The 16,546-nt window shown below is 33.8% G+C and overlaps 1 protein-coding gene across 3 annotated transcripts in view; it reads right to left on the reverse strand.

The window, feature by feature from the left end:
- LOC108748836 (histone acetyltransferase KAT7) overlaps nucleotides 1–15,995 on the reverse strand; it is a 47,923-nt gene extending 31,928 nt beyond the window's left edge. For 2 of the 3 annotated variants that reach the window (XM_018487211.1, XM_018487220.1), the window contains exons 1-9: nucleotides 15,820–15,995; nucleotides 15,052–15,520; nucleotides 12,737–12,979; nucleotides 12,386–12,646; nucleotides 12,135–12,311; nucleotides 11,336–11,627; nucleotides 10,930–11,221; nucleotides 6,333–6,571; nucleotides 5,864–6,050 (exon numbers count right to left, since the gene is read on the reverse strand). In XM_018487211.1, the coding sequence (XP_018342713.1) occupies nucleotides 5,864–6,050; nucleotides 6,333–6,571; nucleotides 10,930–11,221; nucleotides 11,336–11,627; nucleotides 12,135–12,311; nucleotides 12,386–12,646; nucleotides 12,737–12,979; nucleotides 15,052–15,520; nucleotides 15,820–15,858 (2,199 nt within the window). In that variant the 5' untranslated portion in view covers nucleotides 15,859–15,995. The remainder of the gene's footprint in view (nucleotides 1–5,863; nucleotides 6,051–6,332; nucleotides 6,572–10,929; nucleotides 11,222–11,335; nucleotides 11,628–12,134; nucleotides 12,312–12,385; nucleotides 12,647–12,736; nucleotides 12,980–15,051; nucleotides 15,521–15,819) is intronic. The other variant, XM_018487215.1, reaches the window with a different exon arrangement.
- Nucleotides 15,996–16,546: the final 551 nt, after the last annotated feature.

Raw genomic sequence — 16,546 nt, forward strand, 5'->3', positions numbered from 1 at the left:
ATTATAATTATTATGTACTCTTGAAACTTTTATTTCAAATATTTTTTTCTAAAATATGTTTTATAGTTTCAATATAATATTCAGTTCGAAAGAAAGAACTAATAATTTTTTTAAGGGGTGTTTCGCTTAAAGTAAGATAGGGCACGTATAAAAAAAATGTGTATCCATTATTTTTTATCTACAAAATAATATATTACAAACTCATCGAAGGAAGATATTTGGGTCTTTTTCTTTGATTAAGACGTGTACATTACAATACACTAGCGATATGAAATACGAATAAAGCTTATTGTAGTATATAAAGATGAGGCGAAAGTTTTTATTTACGAGTGTACGCACTCGCTATTAATCATCCAACGTCAATTTTAGTATTAAAAGTTCGATCAAACAACATAACGATAAGAGTACAAAGACAGTCTCTATTAAATATCGTAAAGTGATTTCACATATGACTAACAATATATTATAATGACTGCAATATTCACATCAAAAGAAAGGATTTGTCACACTAATTTAAATAAACGCGGTCACTCATATAAGCTAGGAATGAATTTTTATTCAAATTATTAGAGTGACTATGTGGCGCGGCTTCGCGTAATATTCACAAATCTTATTTCACTCTGGTTTAAACTGAGGAGCGTTTCGCGTAGATCTCAATATATAACATGACTTCTCATAAGAGAGATTCAACGTTCACCTATATAAGATGATTAGATCAATTTTGTGCACTCTCTTGTTACGTTATGAGAACAATCTTCTTTTTTCAGGGTGATTACTATAATCGATCTATATCTACCTTTGTTAAACTGTGCAAATTCAAAAATGTTAAACACAATAACAACAATATCAATGACATCTGTTAAATCATTAATTTCAAAGCATACATGCTGATTTATATACATCATCCTTCTAGAAAATTCACTCAAAACAGAGTGCAACTATTAATTAGAGTGACGAATTAGTCCAAGTGCAGACTTAATTTTTCGTAACATTTACATTTCACTCGTTTTGAATAGTATTTCGCTTTCCGAGTTTTAAGCCTACTTTAAACGATCTATAATACACGACCAAATTCAGGACAGAAATCTATTTATAATATTGCATATCGCGTGTAACATAGAAAACATTTAAAAAAGTAAAATACACACATATAGAAAATATACATCAATAATATATATATATTTTCTATATATGTGTATTTTACATCTTCAAATGTTTATATGCAAAAAATTAATACGAAAAATGTAATATAATTTGTAAACAATTAATATTAATTTTTTATACAATTATATTACTTCCTAATATATTCATCTTATATTAAATTATCACAAAAATTTTGACGGATTGTTCGGGGCATGTAAAATGTCTTACAAACATTTTCCAAGTATGTATTTGATGTTTATTTCAATGACATTCGGCCCAATTATCTCTTGCGGCAGTTAAGAAGTACATTATTTGCAAGTAGACGCGAAAAGAGGCTTCTAATGGAAGAAGAACAGGTCGTCTTCTCTATCTCAGTAAACACGGCGGAAGCTGTAAACGTTCACGCCTCAATCCGACCCTCTTAATTTCTGCTCGGCTGCCTTGAGGCTTGATCAGAATTTCACCTTCGCAGAACTAGTGGAGATGCGCGACGCGAGAGAGAGAGATGCATCGACGACAACAGAAATCGACGCCTCCGCGAATCCCTGATAATCCAAAGGGCGGATTCGCACCGTTCAAGGTGAAGATTACTCAAGCGTGATTACCCAAGTTCAACGTCGAAACTCCAGTCGAGGTCGACGGCCGCGACACTCGCGAGGTCAACAGATAGATGGCTCAAGGTCAACGACCGAGTTAGCCGGGGTTAACGACCGTGTCGTTCAAAATACTAATGTCTGAATAGTCAAAGGTCAAGTTACGAGGAGGAGGGTGAACAGAGAACTCGGGCTTTTATGGAGGAGCTCGCAACGAACAATTGGAAACTACTTTGGGGAATTCGAAATATCGTTTTTGTATCTTCGCAAAACTCCTGCGAATCAAAAAAAGCTTAATTGTGATCTACTCGTGATTTACAAATTCGCTAGACTGAACGGTGTTCTCACTAATACAGCTACCCTGCGCGAATGAATTATGATTACAACCTGTATGTTCCCTACACTCTTATTAGTTGCTCGGAAAAAAGTCCGATCTAAAGCGACGTAATAAAATAACGTCGTTTGTTCGTTAGAAATAAAAATTATTTGATTTTCCTGTAGTAAAGAGAACGCAACCGCCTGGAATAAAATTGTTAAAACTAAATTCATCTTCGAGAACAGCTTTCTTTTCCCGCCAGCTGTATATAATCGTTATTCTTTGCGTCCGCAGAGATCAGGAGCAAGATTGTAATCCGGAGCGTACAGCGTGACACGGAATGATACCAGCCCGGCTAATCCATACTCCGCCAAAATTTCTACTTATTCGCTACTTTCGGAAATATCGGTCGCCTCCGAGATGGTAGCCGTTCCGCAACATCAAGGTGAGACGCCGACGTTGCGGTTTAATGCGACGATGGCGACAGCGAGAGAGACGGAAAAGCGGGATGAAATTCGACGCGAGGAAACGCGAGCAGGCAACGAGGTTGAAGCCGAGCGAGCGAAACCGGTCGATGGAACGTTGCGGGTGCTCAAAGACAAGCAAACGCTTAGAAATTCAATATCGGCTCTCGATATTCACCGCGATCGACGCGGTGGTGTCGTGTTAGAAAGATCAGTGAAGAAGGAGAACGAGACAACGACGACAACGACGGTGTAATCATGGAACGTAGAAACGTAAGAGCTCGGATATCCGCCTCGGGTTTAGCAGTAAACGCGAACGTCCGATTCTCATATCGGGTCGACGTTGATAACAAGTTCCTCATAGTGGATAGCGTACGAAATCAAGCAGTCATGTTTATACACTTTAAACGCATTAATATCTTTTAGCGTTAATATTTTGAACATGCTAAAGATGTAATAAGATTAATCCAGCGAGCTTGCGTAAATGATTATTGCAAGAATTACGCGCAAACGACAAGAGAGAGAGAGAGATGGATCGAGAAAGAAAAGAAGCTTGTGTAAGAAGACAAAAATATGAAGATAAAAGACACCGGCGCGGACTGCTTACCTATCCGAAGAAGAAGAAAGAAGACGAGAAAGAGGCAACCGTGTGTACACGCATGAGTGATCGTCGAAGGCAAGATCTCGCGACCTCGGAAGTCGTACGAACGAACGAACGAACGAACGAACGAAAGGATACGAAGATGGATCGAAACATGGAGGGTAGCGTCGAAGAAGCGTGTGTTAAGGCGAGCCAAACGGAAAGACGGGACACACGAGGAAGAGAATGGAAGGAGAGCAACACGCGCCTCCGAAGAGGTAGTACCGGAAGGACGGGGAAGAGCGATGGGGACGACTAGAGCGTGCAAAGACACGCTGGGACCAGAAGGAGGATGAGAAGAAGGAGAAGAGGGAAGAGGAGGAAATAATAACGACCCCGACGACGTCGCAGTGCCGCAGAAAGGTTGACGACCCGACGCGGCAGGCGACGCCCTCCTTCCCCTCCTGTGCCGACACCTTCCGCAATCGTCGGCACAACCCCTTCCGCAGCGGCAACTACCACCACCTCTCTGGGACCACCGCTATCGGCCAACCGCCTAAACCACCCAACCACCCTCCCTGCACTCACGTCTCCCTCCACCTGGTCTACTGAAGCGCATGCATAGCGTACGTACGCCAGCAGGGCCACCCTCATCCCTCTCCCATACCGCGCGCGCTCGCTCTCTCTCTCTCTCTCTCTCTCTCATACACACGCACGCACACGCGCGCACACACACACACACACACCCTCGCACTCTTCATCTCTCGTGTCCCGGCCGTCGCCACTACCACCACCACGACTACCGCCACCGCCGGCGCGGCGGCGTACCCTGCGACCGTCTGGCCAGGGTCGGGGTCATTGAACGTCTATAAAGATTTTGACTTCGCGCCACTGCCGCCGCCGCTGCCGCCGCTGCCGCCGCCGCCGCTGCCGCCGCCACCGCTGCGGATGCAGGAAGAGAGTTACGCCCTTTTGTACGGAATGTAACATAATTTGTCAGTCGGCCGGTAGAGGAGATACGCTGGGATCCGCAGATATTAATAGATATTAATACCGTGAAACGGGAACCAATGTCAGTCTATTTTCGCAGGTAAAGGGATCCGCATCCGCGCGCGTAATGTGTGTTCAGAATTATACACGTCTGTCCTGGATCCGAGATATTGACATACAATAGCGAGATTACTCCGATTTAAGGCATCTCATTGAAAAGTTGATCAAAGAGTGACGTACAGCGCGATTATTTTGAGAATGGAGTAACACTTGCAAGGCGAAAATAGAAAGACATTACCTAATTAAAGATATCATTATTATATCCTCGTTGAAACTATCATTTTAAAGTTGAAACATTAATTTAGATCGAGAGATAAGTGGCTCGTACAGAATTTACAAAGAGCTCACGTATGCCGCGATAGAATTTTGAATGAAGAAGGATACTTTTCGGGAACCTAACTAAATATTTTATGACGGAACACGCCCTCTTTTACGCAAGACATAACGCAATTTGACAATAACAATAACGACTATAGATGTAAGTGCAATCTGTGCTATCAGTGACATCTTCGATCGATTGTCACTGAGGTTCTTTTACCATTCATTAATTATTGAATTTTGCGGCTGCTAAAAAGTAAAAGAAAAATTTCGTTCGTTCAAAGATGACAAGTCAAAAGGAGAATATTGCTCAAGAAAATTCTGTATAACAGGATATCCCATTTTTTTAATCACTTTTTGACGACACGTTTTGTGGCCAATTTGCGGAATTGGTTAATTACTGAACGACTATAAGCGCCGCGACACTCTCACTAAGGGGATATTGACTAAAGTTGGTCAAAAGTCCGCAGGGAAGTATGGAGGAAGTATGTGCCTTGTGTAATGAATGAAATGAAACAATCGAGTCGATTGAACGATAAGTAGTAAAAGTCTGACAAAACGATCCATTTGTCAAGACATCAACAATTTGTAGAACGGATAATCCTCTCTTTTATCTCGCTCCGCGATTCTATAAATTATATAAAACAAAGAAAGAAATAGGAAAAAGACTGTTTTGAGACGGATTGGAGGATAGACGTAGGCGGAAGACAAGAGAATTAGGGAAGGCGACGGAAAAGGTTTAAGTCAAGTCCGGAGAAAATTTTCACCACGTTCTCACGAAGGGAGAAAAAGAAAGAGACAGAGAAAGAGACAGAGAAGGGGTTGAGAGCAGGGGTGGAGATGCGGATTGGCGGCGTGTCTTGCCAACGCCAGGGTCAGAGGTCGTTGAACGTCGGTAAAGATTTCGACTCCCGGCGATGCTGTGTCCCGCGGTAAATAGGCGTGTATGGTTCCCATCCTCGCTCCTTGAGGTAATGTGTATGTGTATACTAGGCTTGGCGGCGGCGAGAAGGAGAATGGGAGAGAAAAGGGGAGGGTGAAGAAAGGTCAGAGATACGAGACACCCTCTTCTCTACGAGGCACACCCTTGTTCGCGTAATCCGTGCACGCTATAACTTGGATGCCATTACGAGGGCGATCGGGTGAGAACCAGCTAAGCCACGAAAAGAAAACCCGGGGATCGTGTAGACCAAACGATGAAACTCATTGGCTCCATCGAATTCGGACTGATGAAGAATTTCAAAGTCTTTAGGGCTTCGCGAGAATGATTCGTTATAGCGATGATATTTTTACAGTTATAATATCGATACTCGAGAAATAACAGCGGTACAATCATAAAATATTTCTATGAAGTGAATAAAGTTTGACGTGGCAAATCACGAGGTAGATATGTACTTACTTTACTGAAGTATCCGACGGTATGACAGCCTTCAGAATCGCCAATTGTCATGACGTAGAAAAGAAACGGCTCGACATCGTAGTATAACGTTTTATGATCCAGGAAGAATTTGGCCAGCAAGCACAGATTCTGACAATACTGCTTGTATCGCTTACCGTCCACTTCCCACACGCCTATCTTGTCCTTTCTATAAAACAATAAATCAGGTACAAGATAATTTGAGGATTGTCACTCCATACTATTCAAATTGCAGACATAATTTTAGCAAAAAAAAAAAAAAAAAAAAAAAATACATATATGAAAAATATTAAAGAGAAAAATTTAATTATTTATTGTTATAATCTCCTTCAATCTAGATTCATCAATACTTTGCAGATATATTTGTCAAAACATTACTTTATTTTATCGTTAAATATATTTCATAATATAAAATGTGTTGTAAGAGTGTAAATAATAGAAAATTGCTTACCTGTATACTTCATGTCCTGGTGGATGCTTCCACAGACACTTTTCTCTATGTCTCCTCAAAACTTGACGGCTTTTCGCGTATCTCAGACAATATTCGCAAAGATAAAGCTTAGGAGCACGACTGTATTCCTCGGGATATGGACTTTGATACCAAACTTTCATTTCCCATTTTCCCATTTCGACGAATCTGGTGCCACCGTTTTTACCTTCTCCACAGTCAAATTCTTGTAACTCCTTTTCCTTAAAAATAAGCATTGTTATATAGGAGAAGAGCACAATAAATATCAAAATAAAAATAAGGAACAAACATAAGGATCAATAAATTTAAAAAAAAACGAGCGTGAAAATAGGCTATGAACCAAACTAGATTTCTATTCTAATAATTATATTGTGACCTAAAGCTATATTCTCGAAAAATATCGTATGTAAAAATATACGAAAATACTACAGGATACTACGTTATGTACATTAAAGATTTCCTTAGTATTTTCGTATGCAATTTTTTCAAGAATAAGGCCCCTAATTAGATAAAACTGATTTTGTAACTGTTTTAACTTGTAATAAGGTTATCTTTAGTACGATAGTCGAGTCAAAATGACTTACAAATAAAAATAAAAATAAATACATGCAACGAAAGATACAATAAAAAAAACGCATGTATACGGATTATAAAAAACATCAACCGATATGCGTGTGTTTTCTATCATATCTTGTATTTCTTTTCACTTTTATTTGTAAGTTATTGACTCGACATCGTATACATGTATCGTAGTGAGAATTTATAAGTCAAAACGATTGCAAAATAAATTTTATAACAATCAGATTATAATAATTAACACTGAAATTTAGCTCGTTGTTAATAGCTCACTTTTTTAACCTCGTTATTTTAATAAATATCAATTTAAATTCTAAATAGCAATTATTTACGCAACGCACGCACGCACGCACGCACGCACGCGTGTATCTCGAAAAGGAGAAATTAAAAATAAAGTCAGACACAAATTTTATGGTTTTAAAAGGAAAAGTAGATGATGACCTTGTTTGATCTTGAGAAGATGTCCTTAAGGACAAATTAAAATCACATAAAATTTTTAATAAAAATTCCAATTTTTATTCCATATTTTTAGAGCTTATTTCAAGAGCGTTCTAAAACGTTATAATAAGTAGTTTTTCGTTAAGTAAATTTCGAGTTATGATGTTTGAAAATTACATAACACACACATTTACGTTATCCAAGATGTCCGACTGATGGCTACAACACCTTTTAAATGTTGTTCAGGGTCATGACTTTGATAACATTTGTCAAGATCAATGTTATCAAGGTCACGTCCCTGAATAACATTTAAAAGATTTTAATTGTCAGTCGGACACCTTGGATAATGTAAAATATTGTAAACGCTGGCAATATTGTAACTTTCCAACCTCATAACTCAAAATTTATTTAACGAAAAAATACTTTATAGCATTTTATAAAGTTCTCAAAATAAGCTACAAGAATATGAAATAAAAAATGGAGGTTCAATTTAAAAAATTTGATGTAATCTTGCTTTAAATCTTTTTGCGATATTCGCGTATATTGATTAAAATTGTCTACCCTGTATATACAGATATTAAGGTTTTATTTATTCTTAACAAAGAAATTTGTTTCCAATTCTTTTTACAACACTCTTTAGGTTATTTTTAATCCACAAAAAATAATCTCTGCCAAAATTCTGCTTGATCGAACAGGAAAAAAATTTTGCCTCCAGCTCATTTCAAACACATTTGAATTCTCTTATATTAAACTTGCTACACTATCAACATTAATTTTTAAAGCGTATCTTTCACACAATATCAACTCCTAGAGGATTTTTTTTCTTATTAATATGTATGTCTCTTGCTTTTCTGCATCGTTTGAAATCTTTTATACATATCATTTAAATTAGGATCCTTAGTACGATAATTTTCTTTGCCCTTTACATGATATGTCATTCATGTCGCGTGTTAATTTTCATTATTTTAACAAATATACAAAATTATTCAGTCACTTTATTTTATACTTTTATTTTCTTTAGAAAATATTTGTAGTTATTTAAACAAAATTATGTATGAATGCTATAACTAATTACATGATGTCTTAGTTTTCCGAAGAAATGTACAGAGCACGAATAACCTAATTGTGGGTACTAAAGCATAATTAAAAATAATATATAGTTATTTTTTAATTTTATTCCGGTTAAAAACTAGATAAACTATTCATTATAGATTAAAAAGATGTTACAACTATGATTATAGTATAATTATTAATTATATAGTATGCAAAAAGTCGCTTTATTAATAATAAAAATATGAAATTCATCACGTTTTAAATTCATTTTATTTCTCAAATGTACTACTGATTTTTTAGTCCATGAATCAGTTTTTCCAGCTCGAATAATTACAAAATGCAATAACTATTTATTTTTATTTTTTAATCATTATCAATTTATCTAATTGTTTAAATGAAACATATAAGGTCTCACATAATGTAGAAAAGCAAAAGGTATATGTTTAAAAAAAAGAAAAGTCCTCTAGGTCAATTTTTGTAAAAAAAATTTTTTTAAACCAATGTTGATAGAGTAAAAAGTATAATACAAGAATATTCGAATATTTAACAAGTCGGTATAGATTCTCATGCCCATGGAGCTGAAATTTGACAGAGATTATTTTTTTGTAGATTGAAACCATTCTAGAGAGTCCTGCAGAAAGGATTCAAAAGTCAAAAAATAAGGATCACCCTAATATATGTATATGTACAGGATCGTCCACGTAAAAGCTATTATCTTTGAAAGTATGTATCAAATAAGAAATATATTCAAACAATAGTTTCGAAATTTCGAGGACATAAGATGGAACCATTGGATGGCCTTATCAAGATTGGGACACAAGGTCACTTTTAAATTTTTAAATAAAACCCATTTTTCATTACATATTATTCTTGTAGCACATCCATAGACTTATAAGATAGATAGAGCATTCATACGTGAGAAGCTGAAAACGACATTAAAGGACAGTTCTACTCCAGACATAATTGTTTCTCCCTTTCATAGTGAGCGGTGAAGGACCAATCAGCTTGAGCGTAAGGCTGCAACTCTCGAACCTTTTCGTTGCTCTCGTCCACTTCCCGGCCTGCCGCGGCAACTAATCAATTTACTACTAGAAAAGAAGAGAACTATTCCGCGACTATTTTTTTCTCTTTCTATCGATTCTTCAGCTTCTCTTGTATGAATACTCCGCTATCTTATAAGTTTATAAGCATACCTTTCCAAAACACTGTAATAAAATATTTTTTCATGAGGTATTTTTCGAATTATATATTATCTTTATTATACCAAATAAAAAGTAAAACTCAAATGCGTGTTATTATTTTTATTATTTTTAAACTTAAGTGGCGAAAAATATAATAAACTTATTGCGAAAAATATTTTTCGCAATAAGTTTATTACAGTTTTTTAAGATTTGGGAGAATTTGGGGGTATTATTTGTTTCAGATTGATTGTGTGAATCCGATAATTTCATCGGCTCTCAATTTATTTCTAAAATATTAATTTAATTTAATTGAATGTATATTAGATAGTAGTTCAACATCTTAACACTCGGACCGGGAAGGCGCTTTGTATTTAAAGTTTTAATGATATATGTTATTTGTATAAAAACTTGATATTAACAACTGGTGCCAAATTATATTCCACACTTTTTCTTCCAATCGAAGTAGTAGTAATTATTTAATTCTGTGTCAAAACATTATTATATCACAAAATTACCTTACTCTATTCAAGTGTTACCACAAAAATTAAAAAAGTAACAATATAAAATTAAAAAAAATTAATTTAAATAGCAATTTTTTTATGTAAAATACTTGGCGCTACTAGATCGAATAAGGAAAACACACAATAAAAACAATTTAAAAATAATAATGAATTTTATCTAAATGTTAAACCGAATAAAAATAAAGTTTAATGTTTTTTTTCTTTTTCATAATGTAATATTGTATTACATTTCGAGATATATTTCATAATATAAATTTATATTATATTTCGAAATTTAGTAGTGCGCGTGCCAAGTTTTTAACGAATGAGAACTTCATTATATCATTTTGAAAAGATCTCCTTGTCAGCTACAAGGATCTGTTATCAAAAGGGCATTCCCTTTAAGAAATTGATCTTTACGTAACTTTGAAACATTTCTCCAAGGTGAAGATCAAATCAATGACACTATTATGTCTTATGTCTCCCTGCAAACTATACAACTTTTATCCTAAATATTTTTCTCTAAAATTAAAAACAAAGAAATTTTTGGAAAGTGATAGTTTAAAATGCAACACCTGTGTGTGTATATACGTAGCCTCAACAACGCTATTAAAGATCATACTCACTCTCCCATAAAATGTGCTACTTAAAACCCCACAACTTTTGTCTAAAACATTTTTTTTAAGAAAATGCATATTTTTCAAGAAGTTAGCCTATCTTAGGTAGAACCTAAGCTTTTTTATAAGGATTATTTTTTAGTGCCCAGGAATAAACATGCAAAATTCGTAAAATACATTTCAAGTCTGCCTTCGTTATAAATTGAATACTTACGATTTTTTCACTGGCTATTGCCTGAGCTTCCATAAATAGTTTTAAGTCATAATCAGGTGTGAGATTGTTAAGTCTAGGCTGTTTGTCCTTTTCGTTCCCCTGCAGTTCACCGCCGCTGTCACTTTCATTACCATCACCAGTATTACCCTTCCATTTGTTTCTCATGTCTCGTACTTTAAGTTGATAATTGCGCTGCTCAGTAGTTTGATGAACACCTTTGGGTTTCTTGGCTAGATTCATTATCGCCTTCTTACGTTCTTCTTCTCGTTTCTTTCTCTCTTTATAAAATTCTCTAAAAATTCGCAAAAGTCAGTATTATTTTATATGATTGTCATTAAATGCATATATTTTTAATTTAATTTAACATATCAATAAATTTCAAACTGAAATCTGAGATGTAACTTACACACAAGCCTGAGGCGTGGTATTGTGATACAGTGGACACGCTTCCAGAGTAAAGTGCGAATCGAGTTTTCCAGAGAGATGACCTCGTGAATTGCAGGACGCAGCCAATGGACATTCACGTTCCTCTTGTTGCGATGCACATGCTTGATTACAAGATGCTTGATTTGTTCTACTACCTGTGATATTGGAGATACTGCTATTTTGTGTTGATCTACCAGAGGATTGTCTGGCAGCAGCGGACGGTCCAACGCGTTTGACAGGAGATTTGCTCGTGCTCCTCTTGCTTTCAGCTACTTTCAATGATTGCAAATTTCATGAAAATTAGCAATTTAAAAATATGTTCATATGCTATCTCTGTCTGAGTATTATATCGCTCATTTGCTTTGATATAATTCAAACATTAACTTTTTTTAAATTTCTTACAAAAAAGAACAAAAATATAAACACAAAACATACTTTTATTTCTTTACAATCAATTATTACAATCAATAATGTATTTCATCATAATCATTATTCATATCATTGTATTTCAAAATTAAAATTGCAAAATTTTAATAATTCAAAACATTTGAACTTATTTTCCAGAAAATATCATTTTTTTACTTGTGTTGTAGCAAATAAGCGATCTACTATCATGAGTAAGAAAAAAAAATTCAAATAAAACAAATGATTTAATATAATTTATAGAAAATCATTGCAGAGTAAAAGAAACTTAAATTAGGATAAATAAAGAATAAAAATATGAAAATTAAGCAAATGCAAAACTTTTTTCAAAGTATAAAACCATGTTCTGTTAATACCTGTGTCAGATTCGGAATCGCTATCAGCCTTCGCTTGTAACTGGAGCAATTTACTTCCTTTGCGTGTTTGCAATTTCCGCTTGCCTTTCGTCATTGTTTTCGAAGATGAAGCTTCATGATCATCCACATCTTTCTCACTCGCGGATGCATCTCCATCGTTGTCACTCTTTATAGCACCTGTTTAGATAAAAATCATATTTTTCTCTTCTTCTTTAGTGCATCAACGTATAGCGATAAAGAATTTAACAAACCTTGCCGTTTTGTAACTGCTTTTTGCGGTTTTACTGGGGCGACTGCCGCCGAGGGTCTCTTAGACGGTACATTCGTTACAGTACTACTCGTTAGTGTATTAGATTGCATTTCTTTCTTTTTTGCTTGAAGCTGAGAACTGGTAACACTTTCAGATGACTCTGAATCAGAAGTACTGTCCGAACTACCTGAGGATGCCGAACCACCAGAACTCTTAGAACTTGCGGAACTTTCTGACTTCTGTGGTTGTACAGGCTTCACGACTATAGGAAATAATACATAAAAAACAAGTTGCATTAAAAAAAAATATTTACAGTCGTTACTGTAGAAGACGAGATAGATATAGAGTTTACCGGGTCTGCTTGATGCTATGGATTTTTGCTTGGTATCGCTCAATTTTACTTTTGCCGGTGGATTTTTGGAACATTTTACGGAATTACTTGTTGGCTTCACTGTACCAACTTTCGCCGAAATGCCGCTGTCACTTTCACTACTATTTTCTGGACTGAATATACTTTTTTTCTTTAATTTCTTCTGGACAGGTTCCGTTGTTTTCCCGGATTTCTCAGTAGATTTATTGTTGGCATTCGTAGAACCTTAAAAGTTATCAAAACATATTTGTTTTTTGAAACATAAAAACATATTTATTTGCAATACTTTCTAGGAATGTTGACATTGCCAATCAAAAGTTTCCAAACGAAAATGTTTGATGGTATTTTGTCGTTTGAGATCTTTCACGTTTTCTTCACTTTGATGGAGATCCCTTCTTTATGAAAAGCGTTAATAATAGCCTCACGATCTAAAATACAATACATTTCCTTCCCACATCTTGGAAAGTAATCAAAAGAGTTACAAGTAAATCAATTTTTCTAAATTTGCAAAATATATTTTACAAGTTTTTTAAATAGAAAATAATTTTAATCATATTTATTTTTGAAGATATTTACGTTATAATAATTTATTGTGAAAAATATTATCTCAGTTGGGAATCGAACCGATCAACATAGTATATAAATTCACATCTAATTAAACTGAAGATCCAATTCAACCGTTATGAGCTTAATTTTCTATTGGTTGTGTATACGGTGTAAGAATAGAAAAAAAATTTTCTTCTTTAAAGTAACTATAAAATTTTTAACTATTGTATTGCTGAGGGAAATTCTTTTTGATAAAATTTTCTCTAATTATGTGTTAATGAGTTATACTTTCTAATAATAAGTTTATTAAAATATTATCCGTTTTGTAACACTTCTTTTAAAACAATATAACTTTAAAAAAATAGAATTTTCAAAAATGGATTTATTAGAAAATGAGATTAAAAACTAATACACTTTTGTGTTATAGACAAAAGATTCCCCTGAGCAATACAATAGTTTAAAAAGAAAAAACTTTTTTGTATTTTTTAATGTCTATCTTCAACGTTCGTCATTTTGTAATACATTTTATGTAACTCAAATTTGATTTTCATGACTATTAAGAAGAACGTTCACGCTTTAATTTGAATATTGGCTAATCTCAATATATGACTTTTCGTTGAGATGTTCGTTATTCAAAAATATTAAAAGTTTGTGCTAAAATCTAGTGGTCCGTAAAATTTTTTTTGGTGATAAGTGTAGATCTTAATCTCGTTTTTGAAAACGAGTGTTGTGCACTATGAGAACGAAATAAAACGTATAAAGCAATAGACATAAACATTTTATGCATTTCAATTTCAAACTCAAAATTACAAATCCTAAACAGCACTGATACTCGTTGGTATTCATAGTTGATTCTTATTGTAAAACCGTTTTAAAGAATATCTCTTAAAATACTCTGCTTCAGTATAGTCGACTGTCCCGAATTTTGTAAGACATCCCGATTTTTTACTCTCTATAAAGGTATCCTCTTAAGCCAATTATTCCGATTTATCATAAAATTAATATAAAATTTATTAGTATATATATATATATATGTATATATAACACAAGGGAGTTGATTGTTTAAAGAAGTATCCATTTGTCTACTTATTTTTTTTTAAATAACTTTTCTTTACGTGATTGATTTATCTCATATCACTGTTCATAAAGTATTAAGATATAATTATCAAAAAATTAATAATTTACAAGATATTTAACATTTTATATCAAAATGTGTCAGTGTAAATTATAAAATATCTTGTATAAATTATCGATGTTTTTTATAACTTTACCTTAATACTTGTATATACTATATAATCAGAAGAATCATATTGTATATAAAAAAATCCATTTAAAAAAATGGTGTTTATATGACCTTAAAGAATTAATTTTACCAATTTGCATTTCTTTAGACCGTACAACTTTTATCTAAAATATTTTTTATATTTTTTCATATTTTCTGAGATATTTAACTCATCATATTTGAAATAAGTTACCCTATATATCTAATTATCTAATTTAATTTGATTAATACTATAAAGTATTTTTGTAATTCAATATATAGCAATGAAGAAGTCCTAAATTGTTCTGTTGTATGGCCATATTTTAAGGTTGATGTTTCAAAATTGACTGATCAATAATTAGTCTACTGTGCTCTGCGATCGATTTATGATGTCTTAAGTTTGTACTTGTTAAGACAATCTTAAATATAAAATATATATCAGCTACGTAGAAATATAAAATATTTAACAAAATCGGAGTAATGAATTTACCAGAAAATTTATTGAGTTTGACATTGGCAGGTTTTGGAGCAGATACAGCTTTATGTTGTCCTAATACAGGTGCTGGCTTTGTGGGAGATCTCTGTGCCTTAACAACTGGTGCCACGGTAGCAGTAGCTTTCGGTTTAGCTGGTGGTTTCCGCTTCTGTAGTGATTTTGCTTTGCTAGGTGATTCTTCAGATTCGGAAGAATACATCGATGATCTGGATTTTGGTGGTGGTTTGTCTTTATTTTTATTTTCCAATGGCGGCACAGCCATTGTTTCAGCTTTAGACTTGACATGACGGGTGGCTAAGAATGGCGCTTTTTTCTTAGTTCTTTCTGCATCAGATGCTTTTTGACTGTTGGCAGAACTACTGGAGTTCTCCGAGTCAGACGAGCTAGACTCACTGCCTGAACTCGACGAACTACTCGATGAAGATCCTGAGCTGCTCGTTGATGTAGATTCTGAACTGGTTGTCTACAAAATGTCATATTGTATATTTTAACACAAAAAGTTTTACAAATGTAAATTAGTATAATTTTTTGAAACTTAAAGTATATACATTCACTTTAAATGCACTAATTCAGCTATAAAAAATAAACTATATACATATTTTAGCAAAAATTTTTTTCTTAAATAAAAAAAAATTGTAGACCCAATCCTTTACAATTGACGAAGAACAATAAAAAGCAAAGCTATTATTGTGATAACGAATAAAGTGCACATAATACGTAGACGTTCATTCTTCAATTGCTATAACCTATAAATATACTTGCCTTCCGTTTAGGCGTCATCTTTGCGGTGCTACCTCTCATTCAGTTGATAGACATCGTTAAGTATCATCTTCGCCAGAATATTTTAATTTCTTATTAAACTTTTACCCCCAAACTCATTGCTTTCGCATCACGTTTCAAAACAACTATTTACAAATCATACATAAAACGAACGTATATACGATCATATATCATAGATTATGGTCACAGTATATACAGAAGCGCAACTCTCTGTCGGTATCTTTGATGTTAGTGTTGGCCAAAATGGAGTGCGCATGCATGAAATAAATTATCTAGCGTTGCCACGGTTATCACTTAAACTTCTTTCTTTTTTCATCCTTTTTTCACTCTGTCAAAATTCCTCGCAAAATTCACTAGATTTATTTGCATCGTAATCCAACGAATTCGTTGAAGTGAGTAAGTGCTATTGTAGGAACATATTGGAGCGTATTGGAGCATGCGATATGAATAAACTTAATATTGTGATGAAATAATTTAAATTTTATAAAAATTATTAAAAGTAAATTGTAAATATATTAAAAAATATAGAAAAAATATAGAAAATTAGAAAAAATATTAAATTAACTTAAAAATGTCTATTTATCTAAAGAAATATTATGTAATTATATATCTATGAGAATATTATGAATTGATACAAAAGAAATTTATACACATATATACGTTCAAAAAATAAGTTTAAAATACTTTAGTTTAATATACAATAAATAAT

The sequence above is a fragment of the Trachymyrmex septentrionalis genome, unplaced genomic scaffold (genome assembly GCF_001594115.1).
Source record: "Trachymyrmex septentrionalis isolate Tsep2-gDNA-1 unplaced genomic scaffold, Tsep1.0 scaffold109, whole genome shotgun sequence".
Classification (NCBI taxonomy): domain Eukaryota; kingdom Metazoa; phylum Arthropoda; class Insecta; order Hymenoptera; family Formicidae; genus Trachymyrmex; species Trachymyrmex septentrionalis.